Source organism: Fundulus heteroclitus, unplaced genomic scaffold (genome assembly GCF_011125445.2).
Source record: "Fundulus heteroclitus isolate FHET01 unplaced genomic scaffold, MU-UCD_Fhet_4.1 scaffold_36, whole genome shotgun sequence".
Lineage (NCBI taxonomy): Eukaryota > Metazoa > Chordata > Actinopteri > Cyprinodontiformes > Fundulidae > Fundulus > Fundulus heteroclitus.
Genome location: NW_023396770.1, coordinates 3,519,685 through 3,543,154, shown reverse-complemented (window position 1 = coordinate 3,543,154; position 23,470 = coordinate 3,519,685). Strand labels below are relative to the sequence as shown.

The following is a 23,470-nucleotide window of genomic DNA, read 5'->3' as shown; positions in this document are numbered from 1 at the left end:
CGGTCCACAAACACCAGGATTTAGTAGATTTAGTCAGGGAGCAGTGGGCTGCCTACACTGAGTGGCATCCAGGGATCAATCTGGAGCTAAGGGTCTTTCTCAGGGAGCCATAGTGGCAGTCTGTGGGGAGAGAACCGGGTACTACTACCACTAGGCCACCACTCCCCATGATACAAATCTAATATAAGGATTTTTATTAGATTACAGAGACTAAAATAGGTTTGAATCATTTTTTAGTTATTTTTATATCCAGAAAATTCAGTGTACTAGATGTCATTGAATGCATCATAAAATGCAGCAGTAGGGTAAATCTCCTCTGGTCAGAGGTTCTGGTCAGACAGAACCAGTCTGTTGTTACATCTCATAAGCTGTGCAGCGTTTTGGACCAGTTGAAAGTTGCAGAGACCTGGATTTGAACTTTAGTGGATATTTCTCCAGAACCAGTGATGGTTACATTTAGCTTGATGCTCAGTAATTCAGTGCAGAGCTACAGACTCTATTGCTGTTGAAGAACATTGATGTAAAGTTCTGGTTCAGTCCACCTTTCTTTCTCCACTGCAGCTCCAGGAGAAACCTTAATGCTCTCAGCAGAGTTCAGTGATAGCTGGAAGTCCTCTCTGTTTGGTTGTGGTGTCACTTCTTAAAGTTTCCCTACAGAAACGTTGCATTGAGCTCTTAGTTTGGCTCATAAACATTCTGCTGCAGTTCAGGAATGAAACAACAATGTATTGGTTTAGTTTACATGGTATCAAACCTACAGGGCTGTATTGGGCATGTTTGCTGTGTAACGCTACACTTCTAGACATTAATAACGCTGTTTTCTTTCAGGAGGTTAAAAAAGAGAAACAAATTTGGAAAGAACTAAAAACAGGCAGTTCATTGATCAGTTCAATTTGGGTCGGAAGATCTAAAGCTTATTATAATCTTTATTTAAACAAAAAGGTATTTTTCACTATTCTCTCACACATTTTCATGTCTTTACTTCCATAAATCTCACTTAGTAGCCTACCGCTGTATGAAAAGACTGGCTTTGATTCATGGAGCTACAACCTTTGTCTTCTTTGATTTCATGCAGGATGTTTCAGTGTTTCTGAGCTACAGCAGATAATAAAATAAGGTTTAAAACCTTTTATATAGAACAAAAACAATCACAAAAAATTCAAGTAATTTGTGATTTTTATCTAATTTCCTTGGTAAATAAAATACATCCTACCTTTAAACACAGGTGTGTAGTGAGCTTCTACCTTCATGATGTTTCTCTCAACAAACTGGCAGGTGTATCTTCTGTTGCTGCATATCTGAAGCTTCACAGTGAGATTAGAATCACAGCCAGTCTGTCCTCCAGACTTGAACCCAACACCTTCACCAAGCAGCTCACTTCCTGTCTCATCCACCCAGAGGAGGCTCTTCTCTTGACAAGGACCCAACCAACTGGATCTGACCAGAGAACACTGTAATGTGAAATCTCCATCCTTTGTTGGATCAGCACCTGGTGGAGATGGAGAGACTGGAAGAAAAATGAAAACTGTTGTTTCAGTCTGAAAGATGGAGAAGAAACTTTCTCTAAAATTAGAAACTTAAAAAATACAACTTTATCTCAGGCTTAGAAAATCAGAATAAAAATAGGAAACACTTATAAAAACTCTTTGTTGATACTTTAGATGTTGTCTCCATGTTACTTGGTGATTGATCTGCACTAATATTGCAGATCTGAGCAGGTTTTCATCAGCATGATGGACCTAAACTGTCAGGGTGCTGTGGAAGTGTCTGGGTTGGCTGCAGCGCTTTTCCTCCCGCAGGAGGCTGCTGACCAGCGGGGAGATGCTGATCTCAAGTCTTCAGCATTTCCTGGTCTGCAGGGACTGCTTAGAAGCAGGCAGCTGTCAGCACTTCTTTACCAGAGTGTCAGCCATACGTGGTATGACTCAGTCGGCCAGCTTTGTCTCCTGTCTCCTGGGTCGGATCAGCTTTCCACTCCGGAGCTCCACATGAACTCCAAGCTTCTGCAGAGCCGGCCAGCTACCGGCCCGCTCCGCAGCCTCTCTGAGACCCACCAACCCCCGTGGAACCTTCCCACGCCCCAGCGCCCTCCCAGCGTGACGTCCAGCTGACGGTCCTCCTGCTGCAGCCCACAGCCCGATCGACCTGAAGCCTGCTCACCCTCCACCGACCAGCCTCCCCGCTTGGCAGCCTCCTCTCCCGCCCACGGCCATCAGTAGCAGCCGCTCACTTTCCCCCGGTGGATCACATGCGCACCTTGCAGTCAGCCTCCATCCTCACTGTTCTCACTGATCCTGGTGACTGAAAGTAACCTCGTCTCCCAGATGTCCTGAGGAATCTCCGCAGTAGATACTTAAACTTTCCTAAACCTTCTTGAATTGTCTCCTCAGTGTGTTCTGCATGTGGGTCCAAAGACTTGGTACCATGACAGACTAGAAATCTTTCCAAATGAAAGTCAATGATCCAGAGGTTTGATCAAACCATTTAACCACACAATCCAAGAACAACTAGTTGAATCTAAACAGCCCCACAGCAGCCGAGCACAACGTTCATTCTGATGAGCCCACTTCCTGATGTCAGGGTCCTCAAAGCTTGGCCCCGCCTTTAGCTCAACCAGGAAGCAGCACACACCCAACAAAGGTCACTCAGCATAAAGACAGCTGAGGGCAGAATTAACATTTAAAACCAGATAGTGAGTTTAATTGTATAATTGGTTAGATAAAAATAAATAAATTAAGTGAATGAACCTTTTCAATATGGGATAATTTACTGTAAAGTCAAACTAAGTGTGTGGACTGATGTGTGGTTGAAGCCATCTCACAGCGCTGAATAAATGATTCATTCTCACTCTGACAGAACAACATTTTAACTTCTGACTGCATCAGATATTCATCAGAACTGCTGATGTCAGAAACATCTGTCCAACACAAGTATTTCACAAAGTTAATCAGAAGGAAAGAGTCTGACAGCGTCAGATCCTTCAAGTCTACAAACTCACTGGTCAAAACACTCAGATGTACATCGCCATCTACGGTGGTTCCTGGACCAGGTCGACAGGTATACCATCCAGCATCCTCAGCAGTGATGTTGTTGATGATCAGAGAGCATTTACTGCCCACATTTAACCTGGCAGCTCGAGGTGAACTCTGAACAACTTTTCCATCCTGAACCTCAAACAGAGAGCTTGAGCTTGGATCTCTGTTGTAAAACCATTCAACAATGGAGCATGAGGAAGAAGATAAAGGAATGTCACAAGGTAGAACGACATCATCTCCAGATCTGTGATAGAGATAAAGTTCTCCTCCTCTGGTGCCTGCAGCAGAGACAAAGACACATTAAAGTTTAACACACTTCATCCTTCACAAACACAATCATGAAGGTGAAACTAGAAATATGTTATCTCTTTATTTATTTTACATGGTGTTTGATTTATTATGTTAAATTCATTATATACAGCCTTGGAAAAAAGCTTCTCAAGACATTATGTCAATAATTAGGATTTTATGTTTGAGATAAAAGTTTTTGAAATATATTTTTATATATTTGATTAAAACATGATTGACAAACACATGCTACACACAGGAACTTCTCCAAATACTAAATGTTAATTCTCATATCTCTCTATAAATTATCACAGTAAACCAAAGTGTCCTTTATTCTGTCTCAGCCTCATTAGAAAGAAAACAGATCTTTACCTTCAAACTGAAGCACAACGATCAGAACCAGTTCCAGAACCAACATCTCCTGTCCTTCTATCAGCTGCTGAACACTGAGAGACTTTTCTCTGCTGCACATCTGAAACTACTGATGTTATTTCCTCTTTTCTGCTGAATTAATGGATGAAAATAACTTCACACCAACACCCACCATGTACTCTGTTATTTTGTGTTTTTTAGAAACTGACAGAAAACCACAAACAGAAGGAACTAGTTGCACAAAGTTTAGTCAGAAAAAAACATTTAAACTACATTTAATTAATTCACCTTGTAACACTCAGATCAACTAAAGTGAGCCATGTTTCAGCTGAAGGATCTGCTTGTGAAGAACATAAAACAGTTTTATCTATAGTTTACATTTTTATGTTCAACATGTTTTAAATTTCCTTAGCATGCACCGTCAAAGAGGAACTGTGACGTCTGCTAATGAGCTGCAGTCAGTCCACTAACAGCCAAACGGTGTATATGGCTGCCATTTCCTGTTTGCATGGTTCCCTGCATGGTTGCTCTGTGAGGGGGCATGAGGATGTTGCACAATTATTGAGAGGTGCCAGGCACTTGCACCCATCTGCATGCCCCGTGGAACCCGCATGGGACCCTTTGGTGCCATCCAGTTGAGCCTGCCAGTGTGGCCTCAAGTGGCCTTTTAACAATGGCTTCTACTAAGCAGATGAGAGTTACACGCTCTGTCTTTGAGTGAGTATTGTTGAAACTCTAATGACTTAGGTATCATGTCCTTCATCCCTAAGGTGCCATCAGCAGTGGGCCACATAAAGCCACTCCACCTTGCCTGTTTTCACACTGGGACCGTGTCTGAACCTCTGCACCCTGTCTCTGCACTTGAGGCTTATGTCAGTGCCACACCAACCTTACATATGGCAGTCTTTTGTTTTGATTTGTTGGCTCACAGAAAGGTCAGGCCCTTACCAAACAAACACTTTTTTGTACTTATTCTTTATGTTTCGGGGACCTTTCAGTCTTTAATTTTATTTCTTTAGTCCACTAACAACCAGCAGCTCTGAGACTCTGCAGACAGAGCAGTTAAACCGAGTCAGAACCCCTGACATAGTAAAACCAACAGAGCAGCTTTTACCGACAAAGACCAGATCAGTGTGTGAGCATAACGACTTTCTTTACACCATCCTGAGTGGAAAGCAGACATTATGACCCGGGGGACTTTTGGAGCACCTGGGATGACAGAGAGAGCCTAGACTTTCAGTACTGCAGGTAACCTCCTCCATGAGCTCGTGTCACTATCCAGAGGAAAATAAAAGGGGACCATAGGTTGTCCTGGAACCCTCAATGGGAAGTCAGCATTTCAAGCACTGTGACAAAAAACATTTGGTGCAGAAGCGAGGGGACATAAGGGAATCACAAAATCTAAGTTAGACTAGAGCCTGTAGGTGTTTGTGAGAGTGTGCTTGTGTATGTAAATTTTATCCAAAATAAAAATGCTCAATAGAGGTTGTGAAGAGCCAATAAACCCCCCCTCCCCCCCAGAGCACCGAGGCAGACGCCAGGGGAACCAAGACCCCAGACCCCGTCCTGCTCCCCTCTCTCCTTGGCCCGCTGGCACCTTGGTGGTACTCGGTGTCCGTGGCTGGGTGCCCGGCTCACTCCTGGCGGCTGCTTTGTGGGGCCTTGCCCCCTGGGGCTCGGTCAGGGCCCTCGCCGGGGGATGGGACACCCCCTGGTCCTCGGGTCCCTGGGCCCCAAGGACGGATCTGCTACAGCCCCCTCCATTACTCGACACACGCCTCGAAGCCTCGGCACATCACGTAACATCACTACATTTTACACACCCTATATAAAAATGCAGAAAACACAAGGAAAAGGTATTTCTTGGTCCAACATATCCATAGACATAATATAAGAGTAGACGCGTCATTGGGCGGGTTCTGCCTATGCTGCGATGCGTCAGAGCGTCCGCCATCTTAAATGTGGCAAATCTGCAGTTTCTCAGTCACTTAAACAGTATCAGAGGGACTTTAATCTCTGAATATACTTTGTATTCGTAGTATTTTTGTAATGTTACAAGTTTATTTTCGTATCCCTTTAGCTTCATTCTCCTGAATTTATTCTCCTAAAGAATAAAAATATTTAAAATAATCTAACCTGGCCCTATTACTCCAGGAGTGAAATAATTCTGCAAACTGTGGCTATTCTGGAAATGTTCCCTCTTAATTCTCATAATATGATGTTTTTCTCATAACATTATCACTTTTGTGTTTTATTTTATTTATTTTTACTTTATTGACCTGGGACTTTCTTTTCTCTTATTATTAATTTTACCTCTTTAATACTCCCCCAAAAAGTCTGTTCCTAAAGGTTCACATGTAACACGGTTTTATGAAATAATGAAGACCACAATGTTTAGATTTAACAAATTGATCCTTATATTCATAACACATACACAAATTTTATATATATATATATATATATATATATATATATATATATATATATATATATATATATATATATATATATATATATATTTATATAAGTCAGATACAAGTAGTGAAATCAGCCACAATACATTTCCATGCAGCACAGGAATGAGGCATCTTTTCTGATTCACGTTCACAATAACAGAACTCAACTTTTTTCTGCCACATACAATATGGCGGTCACGTTGACGTGCGAGCCTGCGCCCTATGACGCGTCTAAATATGCGATGTCTGTGAACATATCAATTACGACACAAATAAAATTAGAAAGTCTGACGTTTTATTTATTCATTTTAAGCAACCGAAAAATAATTTGCTTTTTAAAAATGTGAAGTTACCTGCATCAGGCTTAAAAGGGTTAAGAACCGCTGATCCACGAGTATTGGTCACGTGAACACCCTCTTCTTAACGGCTTTACGTCATCGGGAGGGCGCCGCTCTCATTGGACGCAGATGCGGAAGAGACGGAATCACCCCGCTAACAACAACACTGACGGTTTCTGTTGAGTTTGTGTCTTCCGGAGGAGTTTTCAGGACCCCATGGCTTTACCACCCCAACTCAGAGCCATCCAGCACCACCTGCGCACCGCCCAGGAACATGAGAAACGGGACCCGGTGGTGACCTATTACTGTAAGTCCTGCGCTAACGCTAGCTGCTAGCTTCTTGTTTGCTTGGAAACGAGGCGGCTGCTCTGGCTCTAGCCTTTTATTCAAAGTGTTTTAGGTGATAAACACCGGCGGGTTCAGTCAAACAGTTATCTGTTTGGGACAAGTTGTGGTCTCCACAGCTGTAAGTTTAACAGCAGGCTAACGCTTCCGTAGCATAATGACAGACTCCTGTGAAAATGTGGAAAGTTTCTCAGGACATCCTCCAACCTGAGGGAGAATCCTAACCACCAGTTCTGTAAAGTTTATGTGGGCACGAACAGGTAGACTCCCATACCTTTATCAGGGGTCCTGGCAGAATGACGCAGCAGGTGACGTAGCTTCCGGTCCAGCAGGTTTAGGTTCGGAGTGTCTCCAGGTAGACAGGTAGCTCAGCCTGCAGGAATGTACCAAACCCTCCGGAGTGGAGCCTTAAAGCCTCTACAGGAACTAAAGAAACGGCTTTATATATATATATATATATATATATATATATATATATATATATATATATATATATATATATATATATATATATATAAAACTTAATTGGGCTGGTTGCCAACACTGTTAGTTTAGTTTATTTCAAGCATGTGGTGCGCCAAGAACAAAACAACAAAAGTTAATTCTGGAAAATATTGCTGCAAAATTAAGTAGAAGAAGAAAATAATAATATGTTTTATAAAAACATAAAAATGTCACACAGCAGAATCTTTGCAGCTGCTCGAACCGGAGTGGGAAGAAGTAAAAGTTATTGAATCCCACATCAGAGATAATACAACCACATGGCAACAAAAAGCTGCTTCCTCATTCCTCCACTAAATAACCCTCCATCAGCTGTTAGCATTAAATACACATCTAAAACCACACATACATATTTACACGTACTTAAACACTGATTATTATTTCCTACAAGTGACAATGATTTACAGTTACAGACGATAGTGTGGAAAATACCAAAATCTGAATGATCACACGACACAAATACTAATAAACCAAACTGTTTCTATTTCTATACGAGATAAACATTGTTCATAGAGGGGTTTTTAAATGCCAAATAAACTCCTGCTTTGTTTTCTGTAGCTGGACAGACGACTCCCAGTCTGGGTTCTACGTTCTGAAAAAGATTCAAAGCAGAAAGTCTTGAACGCGTTCAGTTCTGTTGCGTCTTAGTTTATTTTTATTGAGCTGTCGTCGTGCCGCCCTGATGAGCACCATTGGGAGTTTGAGCCAAGCTGTTTGCTCAACATGTTAAATAAAATCCTTTGTTCCGACCAACTGCGGTCCATCAGCTTCACAGTTGGCTCTTTACATAAGTTTCTCTGAAAGAGGAGCTAAAAAAAGAAGCTGTAGAACCGGTTTGATGGACTACAGTCTGCTGCGGTTCCTTCGCAGGAGAACGTTCTGCAGATAAGGTTGTTGCTCCTGAAGAAACGTATTGCTGGGTTTGCTGCAACTTAGAAAAGTTACAGCAAACCTGGAAGTAACGTATTTTCCGGACTATAAGGCGCACTTAAAATCCTTAAAAGGTCTCAGAAACTGATGATGCGCCTTATAAATGATCAGCGTTGTGTTTACTGACTGATTTTATGTGATACAATGGGCTCATAAATCTGGTAAAATGTGTAAATACGACTCTGGTTAGCAATGAAGCCGCTCCGCTCAATGGATATTAGGAGCATTACGGTACACTGTGTCACTACCTGATCACAGGTGTGTTATTCTCCAAAAATGGTCTCTGGTGTAACGTGGATGAGAGTCAGCGCCTCCAGGTCTGCTCCTTGACCAGAACAAGGTGGGTTGGGGATCAGTCTCTGTCTCAAGCAGACGGGTTTCAGTCTTGGCGTCTGGTTTGATGGCCAACAGCGCCGCCACGCCATTGGCCAGTGTAAATTATAGTAGCATCAGTTTAGCATTTCATGCACAGCCAGCCGCTCTTCTTGACCTTCTATCGCGCTTTTATTTCTCTCTGCCAGTATCTGCTTTCCCCTCGTAACTGTCTTGTTTTTCAATAAATGAATAAACGTACTCCTTATTCCTAATATAATTACACAATAAAAAGGAACTGATGCTCAACTCAGAATGTTAACTGCACTGTTGTTGGTCTATGCACATTAGATCATTAGTAACATTAAAAACCCAAATACACCAGTAGGCGTTTACTTCAGTCATTCTGATAGTTTTCTACAGGCAGTTTTATTACAACAGTAGAATAAAATCCTGAAATTACAGCTTTAAGTTTCAGTGCCACCCAAAGTGGCTCCATCTGGCCCTGTGAAACATTTCTGGAGGCGCCGCTGTTCATGGTAGAACGGATCGGGACCGGATCTGTGGTACCGCGGCGCTGCTCCAGTCTGTCGTCTGACGTTCCTCTGGAGGGCGGCTGGACCGCGCCTTGGAGATGGGGTGAAGAGCTCAGAGTGGAGCCGCTGCTTCTCCGCGTGGAGAGCAGCCAGTGGAGGTGGACGGCCTTTTTCCAGACCCGCTCCACTGGGAGGAGACGCCGAAGAAGAGCCCGAACCTCCTGGGGGGTTTATGTATGCGTCTGGCCTTAGGATCCGTCTCCCCGCAATGAGCTGGAGGGACGGATGTCTGTCGAAGTATTTACACTGCAAAAACAGAACTAAAAATAAGTAATATTTTCTCAAAATTAGTGCATTTGTCCTTGATTTGAGCAGGTAAATAAGATTATCTGCCAATGGAATGAGTATTTTTACCCCAAAAATAAGATAATTAGATATAATGCACTTGAAATAAGTTGATGGAGATGACTTCTTCCTATTTTAAGTACAAAAACCTTATTCCATTGGCAGATTATCTTATTTACCTGCTCAAATAAAGGACAAATACACTAATTTCAAGAAGATTTTAACTTATTTTAGTTCTGTTTTTGCAGTGTACAGTAAAAGTTTTACTAAGTCTAGGTGTAGTTTGCACAAATGCGTCAGTACAGGAGGTTGTTGGTGTCCAGATCTAACTTTAATTCTTACACTGCAAAAAGGGGACCTAAAAAGTAAGTAAAATTTTCTTGAAATTAGTTTATTTTTCCTTGTTTTGAGCAGATAAATAAGACTTTTTGCCAACGCAATGAGAATTTCTACCCCTAAAATAAGATTATTAGCTATCCTGCACATGAAATGAGATGATGGAGATGAATTGTTACTATTTTAAGTGCAAAACTCTTATTCCATTGGTAAATAGTCTTATTTAACTGCTCAAATCAAGGGGAAAAAAACTAATTTCAAGAAAATTTTACTTACTTTTAGTTCCGTTTTTGCAGTTTAGCTCAAAGCTCAACATAGGATTTCCTTCGCTGCTTCATCACACAGATTTTAAACGGACGGTTTTTAAGGTTATCTCAAACTTCCTCGTTAATTTAAAGGAGCCTTTGAGCGTCATTGAGGTTGCAGGAGAGGAAAACTTTCTGCCTTTGTGTGACGTTTGAGAAAAGCTTTAAATTTGAGTCGTCCAGATTCAGCACCTGTGACCCGGCTCCGTGTTCCCCTCAGGTTCTGATGTAACCGCCTGCAGATCCGCCTCATATCTGCATCTGGGGATCAAAAGGAAAATAATTTTCTTGTCTTTTTATCCAAAGTGCTCTTAGACAGAGGAGGACTCGGCGTTTGATGTCCTGAACAGACGCTGTCGGCGCTTTGAAGTCACCGAAGCGCGTTGTGGTGATTGTCGGCATCTAAAGTCGTTTCCCACAAATGAATCAGCGGGAGAAAACTTTTGGCCTCTCAAACTTTATTTCTTGTTTCATGTCCTAAAAATCTATAAAGAAAATTATTTTCTGCCGTCTGGTTTTCTATTTACTCTGTAACATTGTTTAAAAAAAAAAGGAAAAGTTAGACAAATTGTGATTAAACCCAAGTTTATCTGATAAGGCCCTAAATAAAATGCATTCTTAGCTTTGATGTATGTTCACACTGCAAAAAGAGAACTAAAAATAACTCAAATATTTTTAAAATTAACATATTTCTCCTTAATTTGAGCAGGTCAATAAGACTATTTGCCAATGGAAAGAGTATTTTTACCCCTAAAATAAGATAATTAAATATACTGCACTTGAAATAAGATGAAGCTGATGAATTGTTCCTATTTTAAGTGTAAAAATCTTATTTCATTGGCAAATAACCTTATTTAGCTGCTCAAATCAAGGAAAATGTTCTTATTTTTAGTTCTATTTTTGCAGTATAAATGACGTTCTTTGTCTTCGAGTTTCTACATCGCACCTTGTTAAGTCTAAGCCATTAATATTTAGGTAATTATTGGCTAAGAATCTACAGGTGAGCTCTCTAATTGGCTGGTAGACTTTATGCACAGGAGTCACAAAGCCACCTTACCTTCCATTAGACGACGAGCAGATTGCAGAAAACCACTTTAACTCATCAGCAGGAAGCTGGCTCCCCGTCTTTATTATAAGACTCTTAGACTTTATAACAGCTCCAAACAAGAACAGCCGTTCCCTCCCTGCTGTTTTTATGCATAAACATACATAGACGTGTTGTCCATGTTTTAAATCACTCTACTTTTAATCTCTTAAATGCTGTTTTAGTAAATCTGCACGCTCCAGCAGGGCGGAGCTCCTGTGGTCGGTCCAGTGATGGCGCCGGGCCACTGGGGGTCAGCAGCACCGCGTGTTTGGGCCTCATTAGTTCATGACCTGCCTGTCTGCCCGCTGCTCCGGTCCAGAAGTTTCCCTTCATGTGTTTCTGATCCATTCGTGCTGCTCAGTGGGAGAAATACGACACGTCGGTTACGTCTGCAGCAGTTTAACTGTGTTAGAAGTCGTCTGAAGTGCTGATCTCTGGACGTGTTCAGGTCATAATTCAACATAACCAGCGGAGGCCAAACTGTGGGCCGGGGGCCGTTTCCGGCCCCTGGTTTGATTTTGTGCCGCCCCTTTAACTGCAATTCAACAACACTTGTGAGTAATGCAGATACTGGCTGTTTATTCTTAATTAAAGCAAAATTGTTACATTGAAGTTCACATTTTCTTACAGTTGAAAATGTTTGGTACAACACAAAGTATCTTTAATTTCATAGTAGAAATAGGACCACATTTATTCAATGACTCAATTACTCAAATGCAGACTTTAGTGCACCAAAATCTGCTTTTAATTCTTTTTTTGTTTTTTTTTAATTGGTTAAAATACAGCAACTGTTTAAAAGACTCAAGTGCTGTTCCTGTTGAGGCGAATAAACAAAAATAATCATTTAGGTTAAAAAGAATTAGCAAAATGAATGACTATCTTTTAATACCACAAAAGATGCCAAACTCTTTTTAAATTATGAATCTGGAATGATTTAAGCATCCCTTTGGAACATAAAACCTCTTTAATTTGTTTAATTAACATAGTGCGTGATCAGAATTTATGGGAGACTTGAAAAAGTAAGAATCATATTTTACATATATAAATATTTTTTGGGGGGAATTTTAATTTGTTTTTTATTTCAGTTTTCCGACCCTCGAGTACTTTTAACATGACAATTTTTGGTCCGGTGTGTCTAAAAGTGAACAAGACTGTGTTCTCAGTGTGTCATTTTAAATACGTTTATTCATCTTTTATTGGCTTTACTTCGTCTGTCAGGTCTCCTCCTGGTGAGAAAACTACGCAGATTTTCCTCGTCTTACCGGCAATAAATGCAACTGAATTTGAAGTTGATGTCACAAGAGAAGGAGGAACATAATTTTTATTTTGCTCCAAAACATTAAAAAAACAGAATTTAACTCTCGTTTTTATCAAGTGTCTCATCAGAGTCATCAGATCTGCTCTTCATCCTGGATATGGGAGCTTTTTATCCGTCTCCTGTGCTGCAGCTTTAATCAGTGTGTCAGCATGTAGATGAGCCAGCTGATGCTCAGAGCGCTCCGGTCCGGTCCGGTCCGGTCCAGCTGCAGTCAGAGCCGTGATCCATTCAGCTGTAATGATGCTGCAGAACTCACCTGCAGCCCGGCTCCTTGGCAGCTTTACAGACGCCGTTTCACTCTGATTGGATCGGCGCCGGCTCAACCTGACCTGGTCCGTTTGAGAGTTTACGGTTGTTTTCTGCTCACGTCCATATAGGGCTGGGCGATAAATCGATTACTATATTTTTTGGACTATAAATTGCTTTTATTTAGATGTTTATTTCACACAATCCAAGACTAAAAACTGACATTTACGCTGGTAAGCCAATTTATTAAATTACAGCTGCATCCACAACCGGCTGAATAACCTGGAACATTCCTGGGAGGATGAATGGAGGAAATTAGCAACTTCAAGGTTTCATCCAGCATATTTCATCATAACGGATTTTATCCTGAAAGTTGTGAAATTACACTGAAATCAGACCATGACCGTAACGTTGCTACGTGCTAAGCTAACCATACAACACGGATGTTTCACGCTCATCAGTGAAGTTGTAAAACGCCCGGACAACAGAGCTGTTAGCTAGCGCTAGCTGCTATTAGCTTCATGGACAGCGTAATAACAGGTTCTGTCTCTTGTTGCCCCAGGCAACGCTCTGCTGTGTAAATTATACTGAAAAAGAGAAACAACATACAAACATGTGTTCAGTCTTTGCTGTCTAAAAGTTAATGTTTCAATAAATTTTTAAGCGGTACAAGAGCAGCATATAGTTTTCACCAGCCTTGATCGCCCTCTAGTGGCTATAGACGGTAATGTTTACTCCTTGGTTCATGCTGGTTACTATGAATTACCATTTAAAACTGATATATAAGTCAAACTATGAAACTCCATAAAATACGGTAATTCAAATTTACAATTTTTTTTTTTTTAAGATTACATAAAATCTGGATTTTATTTTGACAATACGCTCACTGCGCTTCTATGAAGAGAATATCGTGCAATGCAGGAAAATATAATATATTGTGAATCTTTCGTCAACCATAAGACAATACGCTTTTTAATTTTTTTATTGACTTATTATTAGTATTTGTGTATGTGTGTATATATATGTGTTGCCAGATTAGGCGGTTTTCTGCAAAATTTTTATTTTGCAGGTATAATTTGCTCTGGGCGGATTTGGGGTCAGTTCGGCGGTTTTTGAGTTAACTTATTAACGTCATCGTTATATGACTAGTCATTGGTTCATAGCAGTTATTGGGAAATGTGACTGAACCCTGTGCTGGTCACAAATCACACTGGATTATATTATAGTTCAGATGAGTAAATTCAGCGTTCACATGTTCAGTCTTTCAGCCAACTGTGGATTTTGCAGTAAAGTAACTCTGGACGTGTTTTGTTGGGTTGTAGCTTTATTATTAATGTGCATTCAGGCCCCCCACCCATACAGTAAATCTAACATTATTAGATTTTTAACAGATTTTTGGGCTGGGAAACACCAGTAGCTCGTCAGCGAGATGGACAGGAGCCAGAGGAGTTGTTTTTTCAAAATAAAGTACATCTTAGCATTTCATGATATTTAAATTCATATTAAATTCTGGTTATGATTAGAACAAGTGTGCATATATGCTATATGATGTGCTTTACGTTGTTTTAACATATTTTTGAATTGATTCTGAAGGTCTGGCTGTACGCCACCATCAAATACATGTAAATCCTAGTTTTAGGATAGAAAGGTTTCCTCTTTACAGTATTTCCACAATATATTTTCCTAAACTTATATTCAACATTGCAAGCTTTTACCAAAACAATTTCCCCTTTCAGGACTGATTTATATAGTTACGTAGAGGCCCAAGGGGGGCAATGCAAAAAAAAAAATATATTGATTTTTTTTTTTCTTTTTTTTTTTCAAAAAATTAATAAATTGCAAATTTGAATTAATCGCTAAAATTGAGCCGTACTTGAAAGCCTGATTTCTGCTGGAATATTTGTGGTAAATTCCAACCATTAATCTTTTGTGAATGGACTGAATTTATTTCGTGCTTTTCCAGTCCTACTGACCACTTAAAGCTCTTTATGATATATTCTGGTTATGTTATGATAACCATAAAAGTGACGATAAAAAAAAAAAAGTTACGATAAAAGACCGTGTACATTTTTTGTAGTTTTTTTTTTTTTTTTTTCAGTTAACTATGTGGCTATGACTGCATGTCAATTATAGCACAATAAGCACAAATACAGTCTTTAAAAAGCATTTAAAAATGTAATATTGAAGTATATTTCATCAGGACACTGGTAACATAAAGAAGTGTAATTTGTATTACCTAACTGCACACAGTAGCTGCATTTAACTATATTTCTTTAATATTTTGATATTTATTGATGCTCTCAATAAACCAACAGTGGAGAAAATAGGAAAAATAACAATCCTGACAATATCGGCAGTTTGGGGGGTTTTCAGACACAACTAGTTGAAATTTATCCTTGTCAACAGAAATTCTAATTCTTATGAGAAATTTTCCACCCAGCCTTACTTTACACTAGAGCCACGCCCATCCACCAACGCACACCTGGGGTTGAGTGACTTGCCCAGGCGCACATCAACATGTGACGAGCTGGAATTGCACCCACAACCCTCTAAGCCACAGTCGTATTTGATTGTGAGACTTCTGTCCGTCGCGTTTTCTGACGGAGAACGAAGGCAGACGCTGCCCTGCCTCTGCAGAGTGTTGCATCTAACGCCTGCAGGGTTAAAAAAAAAATATACGTTTTTCACACAATTTCACAGCGTTTTCCTTCTTTTTAAACTTTTTTTTAAATCTGTGCTGGAGTCATCAGCGGCAGACAGTCTTCGTCCTCCTCGACAGAAAGTAGCGAACAGCAGGACAGGGCAGGAAGAAATGATGCTCAGACTCCATCGCCTCGGTGAAAACCAGCCTGAGCAAGCAATCAGCGCCGCTCGTTAGGGTTTCTGAGAGCCAGGAAACCCAAACGGCACCTTCGTTTTGCACAACTGGCCCTAATACGGCAGGAAAGCATGTCTGTAAACAGCCAAAGTGCTTGTGACGACCAGCAGAGGGCCCAGTGGGAGGCTGCTGGTACAGAAGAAGCCTTTGTTTCTCCGCGGCAGCAGCAGCAGCCTCCATGTGGAGCCGATCGGGTCCTGGCTCTCTGACAGACGCTGGTCGCCGTTCTGTCCTGGTTCTGTCCCTTTTACTTCACAAGCAGTGAAGACAAGTCAGAAAACACCTGAAAGACAGAAGGAAAGCCTCTCAGTCCCCATTACAGAACACAATGAAGACGATGAGCATTAAACGCAGTGGGGAGCCTTTAAAACACTGAAGGGCCTCTGAAAATAGAGTTCTGGGACATTAATGTGGTTCTACACTGCAAAAACAGAACTAAAAATAAGTAAAATCTTCTTGATATTAGTGTATTTGTCCTTGATTTGGGCAGGTAAATAAGATTATCTGCCAATGGAAATAGTAATTTTACCCCTAAAATAAGATAATTAGATATAATGCACTTGAAATAAGATGATGGAGATGAGTTCTTCCTATTTTAAGTGCAAAACTCTTATTCCATTGGCAGATTGTCTTATTTATCTGCTCAAATCAAGGATAAATACACTAATTTCTAGAAGATTTTAACCTATTTTAGTTCTGTTTTTGCAGTTTATAGGAAGCAACAACACCGCAAAAAGAGAATTAAAGGAAACTAGAAGTAAGTTAAATCTTCTTGAAATGATTTGATCCTTGATTTGAGCAGGTAAATAAGATTATCTGCCAGTGGAGTGAGTACTTTGACCCCTAAAATAAGATAATTCGATATACTGCACTTGAATAAGATGATGGAGATGAAGTGTTCCCATTTTATGTGCAAAGATCTTATTCCATTGGCAGATCGTTTAAACTTGCTGCTCAAATCAAGGACAAATACACATAATTCAAGAAAACTCACTTTTGGTTCCCTTTTTGCAGTGAATTTCTTGAAGAAACGGATTATGACAGCAGACGGAAAATCTTTTCCTTTTTTTAAAAAAAAAAAAGCAGAGGGAGAATCATAAAGAGTTAATAAAAGCTTGAAAATACCTTTTTATTAGAAACTACATGGTGTAAAAGTTCAGCTGAACTTTAGGTTAATAAATTGATGCAGTTTAAAAAGTAAAAATTAAAGATTTCTTAAGAGTGTCTGGATTTAGAAAAGAAAAATGCTCCCAAAAAACAGGTTAGTTTGACATAAAAACAATAAAAAGGGTTCCCTTCAAATTCAATCGTCAATTTGGGAAAGAAACGATTCTGAAATTATTAAATTTTGCTTTAGAAAATAAGCTTGACACACCAGAAAGTGACGCAGATTTAAAGAATAAAGATTCCTGGAAAAAATTAAACGTGACGTGAGCTTAAAACATAATATTTTATTTCTCTGAAATTAATAAAGCTTACTTTAAAAATTAAGTTCCCTGAAAATATTTCACTAGAAAGTTTTACATAAGATATAAGGTTAAAAAAATCCACTTAAATAATAATTGTGTATTTTTAGAAAGCCAAAGTAATCTGTGACCGTCAAAAGAGAAACAAAAGCAAAAGCATTTATAAAAACGCTCCAAATAATCAAAACCGCTTTGGCTTTAGAAAATGAAAAGCTTTTGAAAAACAAACACAATGTGAATAAAAAGTAAAACCGCTTTACGAAAAGCTTCCCAGAATAAATAAAAGTCCTTTTGAATTCAGAAAACGTGGCCTTTAATGAATCCTTTAGAGAAAACTCTCAACACAAAAGCTCTCTGGAAATTGTTTTGCTATGGAAAATAAATGTTTAGAGAATAAAAATGATGTGACTTTAGAAAATAATAATCTGAAACGACTAATTATGGCTGTAAAGAAACATTTTTTAACAAAAGTCACTAACTGTGGCTTTAGAAAAAAAAAAAAAAAGCCTTTATGAAGCCTGAAGCTCAAACGGACTTCAAAATAAAAGCCTTGTAGGAAAATCCACTGACTAAATGTGCCGTAAATAAATAAATAAATGTATTGTTGGAGGATAAAATGTTTTATTTTGAAATCCAAAAAGGTTTAAAGCATTTTAAAGACCCAAACAGAGGAATCCTAATGAATTTGCTTCTTCGTCTCAACACGGTTCTCCAGAGTGAGCCGACTTCGCCCAGGCTGACTGCTGGAGCTGGTTCCGGTTCTGGTTCTGGGTCAGGTCGGGCGCCGGGGAGCAGGAAGTGATGTTTAAAGGGTCTGATGGACGCACCGCTGGCCGTTGTCTAAACATTTTCCCCCCCTCCACCCCTGCAGGCCGGCTCTACGCCATGCAGACGGGCATGAAGCTGGACAGCAAGACGCCAGAGTGCAGGAAGTTCCTGGTGAAGCTGATGGAGCAGCTGGAGTCGGTGAGTCCTCCTGCCGTCCCCGTCACGGCTGTCAGGGGCAGGTAGTTTGGTAAAGTTCCTGCCATTACCTGCCTTTTGGCTGCTTATACTCTGCAGGAGGCTGTGGAGCTGATTCAGGTCATTTTCCTTCATCTCCACTAAGAAATCAGGAGTTCTGGAGCCAAAACCTCTGCATCAACTCATGCTGTATAATTCTGCTTTCATGTAATCCGTTAGCTGTACAGCATTATGCCTCCTTTGTAGAGCTGGACAACTAATCAAATCTATAATATAATCGCAATTATAAAAAAAAAAATGCAATTTCCAAATCAGTTCTGTAGTTTTTGGCTGTGTTTAATTAATAGATCAGACGTCTTTTAGATGTCGGTAAAATGTTTAAAGTGGGTTTGCTCCACATGGAAGGGAAGAGAGCTGCAGCAGAGAGATAATCTAGTTTTATTACTTGTTTTATAGTTTATATAATCATAGTTTTTACCAGAAACTTTCAGGAATCTCACCACAGCATTAAGTTCTGGTCAGAATGTTTGATATGTGGACTTGTTGGTTGGGTTGGTTGCACTTTATGTTCAACAAGGATTGATGTCCAACTCAACAAGTTATTCTCTTTAATTATAATATTCTGATCAATAAAAACAGTTCAATTTTTTATTTTAAATAGTCCTGGTTTACAAAAATCTTTATCTGCAGGACATGTTTGTTGCTTGTGGTTCCTTATATAGGACATTTTGACCAATCTGTATAATCTGACCCAATCTGTATAATATGATTGAACTTGATTTTGTAAAGTGCCTTGAGATGACATGTTTCATGATTTGGCGCTATATAAATAAAATTGAATTGAATTAAAGCAGAGAAAAGTCAAAATTAGGTCACAGTTATGGTTGAAATATATCACAATTTAGATTTTTGGCTAAATGGTGCAGCCCTAGTCCTTATGATTAATTCTGATTGAAAGTCCCGAGTCTGTTCAGCAAAACGCTCACGTCTCTGTAGCCGGACTTCAGGGCTCTGGTTCTGATCAAAGCTGAACTTAAACACCAACCCGAGACTCGGACTGCAGGGTTTCAGCTGAGTCATTTGCATCAAGAGTCTATTTTACTCCCTCTGGGTTCAAAATGATGCTGGTCCAGCGTCACCAACCAGATCTGACGCTGTTTTTAAGGGTAATTGTATTTCTTCATCCCAAATAATTGGCTTGCATAATAAATGGTGAATTTTACCAGGAAGAACTGCCTGGAATGCAATAATCCCATGGCTGATGGACAACGTCTCCCACCTCCATGCATGGAGCTGCTGCAGCGCAGCAGAGCTGTTTAAGGGACGGACCGCTGCATCCCAGATGCTCTAAGCTGCGTTTATGCAGGTCCCTCCTCCCAGCTGCTGCTAGACTGTAGAAAACCTGCTGCTCACATCACAACTGAGGGACGAAACGGGTTCTGACCCAATCAAGAACCGTTTACTCAGTCTCTCATATGCAAAGAGTTTGTTTGGACATTCATGCAGATTGAACAGTTTTTTTTACATCGTTTTTAACTTGAACACCTAATTATCATCTGAATATGCCGTATTTTCAGATAACTGCACAATATTTCCTCCTCCTGAAAAGTCTTTCTCTTCTGCCATACTCCTCAACATTAAATTGAGTTTTTTCCTACTACTGTAATCTGATGCGTAGGTCTGGTGTCTACTGGTCACGCCTGAACTTCCCCGTTCAATAAAGTTATTTCTAGAGATGCACCATATATCGACTTTAACATCAGTAATTAGCCGATGTTACCATTTTTTTTTAACATATCGGTATCGGTCTGATTAGTAAAACTGGGCCGACATTAAGAACCAATGTTTATTTCCATCTAGTTGCCCTTTGTGCCTGTGTTTCAGGAGGTGACTCCTGCTTTTTTGTTTGTTTTTGGATCGTGTGACAGTAATGCATCACAGCCAGGATTGTAGGTTTATTATAGGGCTGAACAATGAATCGCATTTTCAATATAATCGCGATTTTTAAAAAAAAAAACAGTTTCCAAATTGCAGAAGTCTGCCATTTTTGGCTATGTAACAATAGACCCCTTGCAACCACGTGACTCCGTTACCCAGAACCCCTTGCGTGGCGGCCATATTGGTTGGCACGCCATTTGACGAAATGACGAGTTCTCCAGGTATTTTTCTTCTTTAGATAACGTATCACAAGATCGTTTTAAGAGTAAGTTGATGGTTGATGGTATCAGATTGCCAGAGGGGTTGCCAGTACGGAATAAGGGTTCCGTACTGCGACATATACAGCTGCCTTATAAACACGCAGGCCAGTACGGACAAGAGAGCACGAAAGCACCTGAAACCACTGGACAGCTACAATTATTTTATATCAGGAAAAAGGCTCCAGCAAACGCCCGCGACGCCATGAGAGATTAAGAGGGTCAGAAAATGGATGGATGGATGTTCAGACATGTTTGTGCAACAGCACAAAGCAGAGAGGAAGACCCGCCCGGTAGGTTAAAAAAACATCACTCACTACGGATTATTTAGGTGTTTTTGTCTTGTTAAAATGGGTGGGGGTGTCGGCGACATTGCAGCGTAAACACAGAAGTACTAGCGCCCGTGAACGGGCGGAGGGGAGGTGGCGATCGCTACACGGGCCGGAGAGCCGCCGCTGTCTGAAGCAGCAACAGCGGCTTCTCCGGCCCGTGTGGCGATCGCTACACGGGCCAGAAAGTGACTATTTTGAATCCAGGAAGCCGCTGTCTGGAGCAGCACCCGCTTCCTGCTGCTTCAGACAGCGGCGGCTGCTGTAGCGATCGCTACACGGGCCGCTTCTCCGGCCCGTGTAGCGATCGCTACCTCTACTCCGCCGCTATTTAAGTAGAACAATGAATAGAGCAGAATTAAGTTGTAATTTACCGGAGATGAAGTGTAGACTGCACATTCTCTCGTAGTATGATGGCTCCCCCGGTCCATTGGGAGTGTCTGCCTGCGCTCTTTTCATTGAAAATATCCATTTCTTTCTTCGTCCCTTCTCCTTCGGTAAACGAGAGAAACGTACATCCAACGATTTGGAATGCCTCTCTGTGCAACCGGGAGCACAACAAGTCGTAGGCATTGCTTAGATTCCAAAAATAAACGAACTAAAAGTACGCTCTAAATCACCCGTTTTGTCATGTAGTAGACGGGCTGTCAGGCTAGCCTGCCCACCAAGATGGAGGCGCGCACCCCCGATCACGTGACTGTGACGTCAGATGCAAGGGGTCTATTAGGGAATCAGACACGTCCTTTAGCTGTCGGTAAAATGTTTAAAGTGGGTTTGCTCCACATGGAAGGGAAGAGGATTGCTGCAGTGAGATAATCTAATTTTACTTTTTTTAGAGTTTATATAATCATACATAGCATTAAGTTCTTGTCAATCAGTTTAATACATAGACTTGCTTGTTGGTTGCACTTTATGTTCAACAAGGATTGATGTCCAATCAATTAAAAGCTGTTCTGTTGAATAATATTCTGATTAATAAAAACATTAAAAGTTCTTGTTTTAAATAGTCCTTGTTTACAAAAATCTTTATTTAGAGGACATTTTTGTTGCTTGTGGTTAATGCAGAGAAAAGTCAAAATTGAAATATTTCGTAGGCAGAACGCAATCATTACTGCTCCAAGTTTAGATGCTGTGCAACTAATCTGCACAGCGAGGAAACAAGTTGATTTTTTGTTTTGTATATGTTTAAAAAGACATGATAAATTAAATCCAATTTAATATTGGATTAAATCGCAATATTAAGATAAAAAATTGCAATTAGATTATTTTCCAAAGTCGTTCAGCCCTAGTTTATTAAATGAAATGGATGTAATGTCAGCAGTGTGGCCGTTCTTCAAAAAAGCAGCGTGTAAGTCTAGACTGTAACCCACATTCAAAAATTCAGTTAGAACATTTTCCAGTCGGTACAAAAACTGTAAAAGTTGATCATGGCAGAAAAGTAAATGTGTGTGTACATCGGTTAATATTGGTTAACAGCAACGGACGGTGCATCCCAAGTTATTTCTATTTTATAAGATGCACAAAGAAACCCGTGGGCCCGTCTGTTGGTGTGAACCGGTGAAAAAAGATCGTCCATCATAACGAAGCCCGCCTCACAGAAAGTGCAGGAAAGAAAACTTTATCTTTTATCGCCTTAAAGAGTTCCTGAGCAACAACGTTTTGTAAGCCAGTTGAAGCGTTGGTAAAATCTGGTGTAATTAGCAGCAGAGGACGGTTGCAGGACTGTCCTCGTTAATTAGAGGCAGTTAAACAGCAGCAGGTTCTCCGTTACGTCACGTCTGGACGAGGCTCAGCTGAGACACATCCGCCGCTTTGATGCTGCGTGTCTGCGTTCATTAACCGTCGCCCTGAACTACCTGGGATGGTCGTAACTCTCGGCCCGCATCGCCGCACCACGACGGGGTTACTTTTTAAAATTAGCAGCAACAACATCTGCAGCAAATTAAAAAGATAACCGACGCATCCGGCATGTTTCCATCTTAGCGGCGTTGAATCAGTTTTCCTGCTATTAAAAGAGGAAAGTCGTGTTTTCTGAACGGGAGCTGCCGTAAAACAGGCGGCTCTAGTTTGGGATTTACTTTAACATCCGTGCTAAGTTTATCGCTAAATCAGAATCTTTTTCCACATTTTCAGAATATAGTGTCTCCTGTTAAAAGACAGCAATTTTTCCAGTAAATTTAACACTTTACTATTTTTATGTGATACATTTCATTTTATTTATTCAATATATTCCCCGTTTTAAGCCATTTTCCTTCACTTCTGTTCCTTCATTTCCCTTTAAATCACTTGTAAGTCCTGTGTGAATGAATTATGCTTATATGGACTATAATCAACATTATGCAGGAAATTTGACTCATTACTGCCCAGTTTTTATATTCTATAATTAAAAAGTCTACAGTTTGATTAGGGCTTGATAACTCTCAACATAAATGTAAGCGTAGGTATCTAAGTTTGTAAATGTAAGTCAATAAACGCGGCTACTTTTAAGGTTTGTATTTGTTCCTGGTTGTCAACTCATGACGTGATATCACGTGTTTAATCTGTGAGAATACAAGTTTAGAAGTTACAACTTTGCAAAAGTACAGAAATTCAAATTTATGATTGCAGATCAGAAACTGTTTTACAGTAATGCCCTTGAATTTTATTTTTTTTACCAACCACCATTAAACATGAAGAAGAGAAAGAAGACAAAGAAAACAGCTCCTGCATTCTCACAGATGAAACATCTGTTGACTTAGAATTAGTCTTAGACAAACTTTATTGTCGTTTTGTACGCAGAGTTTATACAAAACGACATTTCATTGCATACAACTTACGACAATGTAATGAGATTGCAATAAAAATAAAAATAACATTACAATATAGAGTGCAGCAGTGATAAGAATGTAA

At 40.1% G+C, this 23,470-nt stretch overlaps 1 protein-coding gene across 1 annotated transcript in view; it reads left to right on the top strand.

The window, feature by feature from the left end:
* The first annotated feature begins 6,580 nt into the window (after positions 1 to 6,580).
* LOC105922547 (vesicle (multivesicular body) trafficking 1) overlaps positions 6,581 to 23,470 on the top strand; it is a 59,999-nt gene continuing 43,109 nt past the window's right edge. The window contains exons 1-2 of the mRNA XM_036130435.1: positions 6,581 to 6,796; positions 17,966 to 18,060. Of these exons, the coding sequence (XP_035986328.1) occupies positions 6,706 to 6,796; positions 17,966 to 18,060 (186 nt within the window). The 5' untranslated portion in view covers positions 6,581 to 6,705. The remainder of the gene's footprint in view (positions 6,797 to 17,965; positions 18,061 to 23,470) is intronic.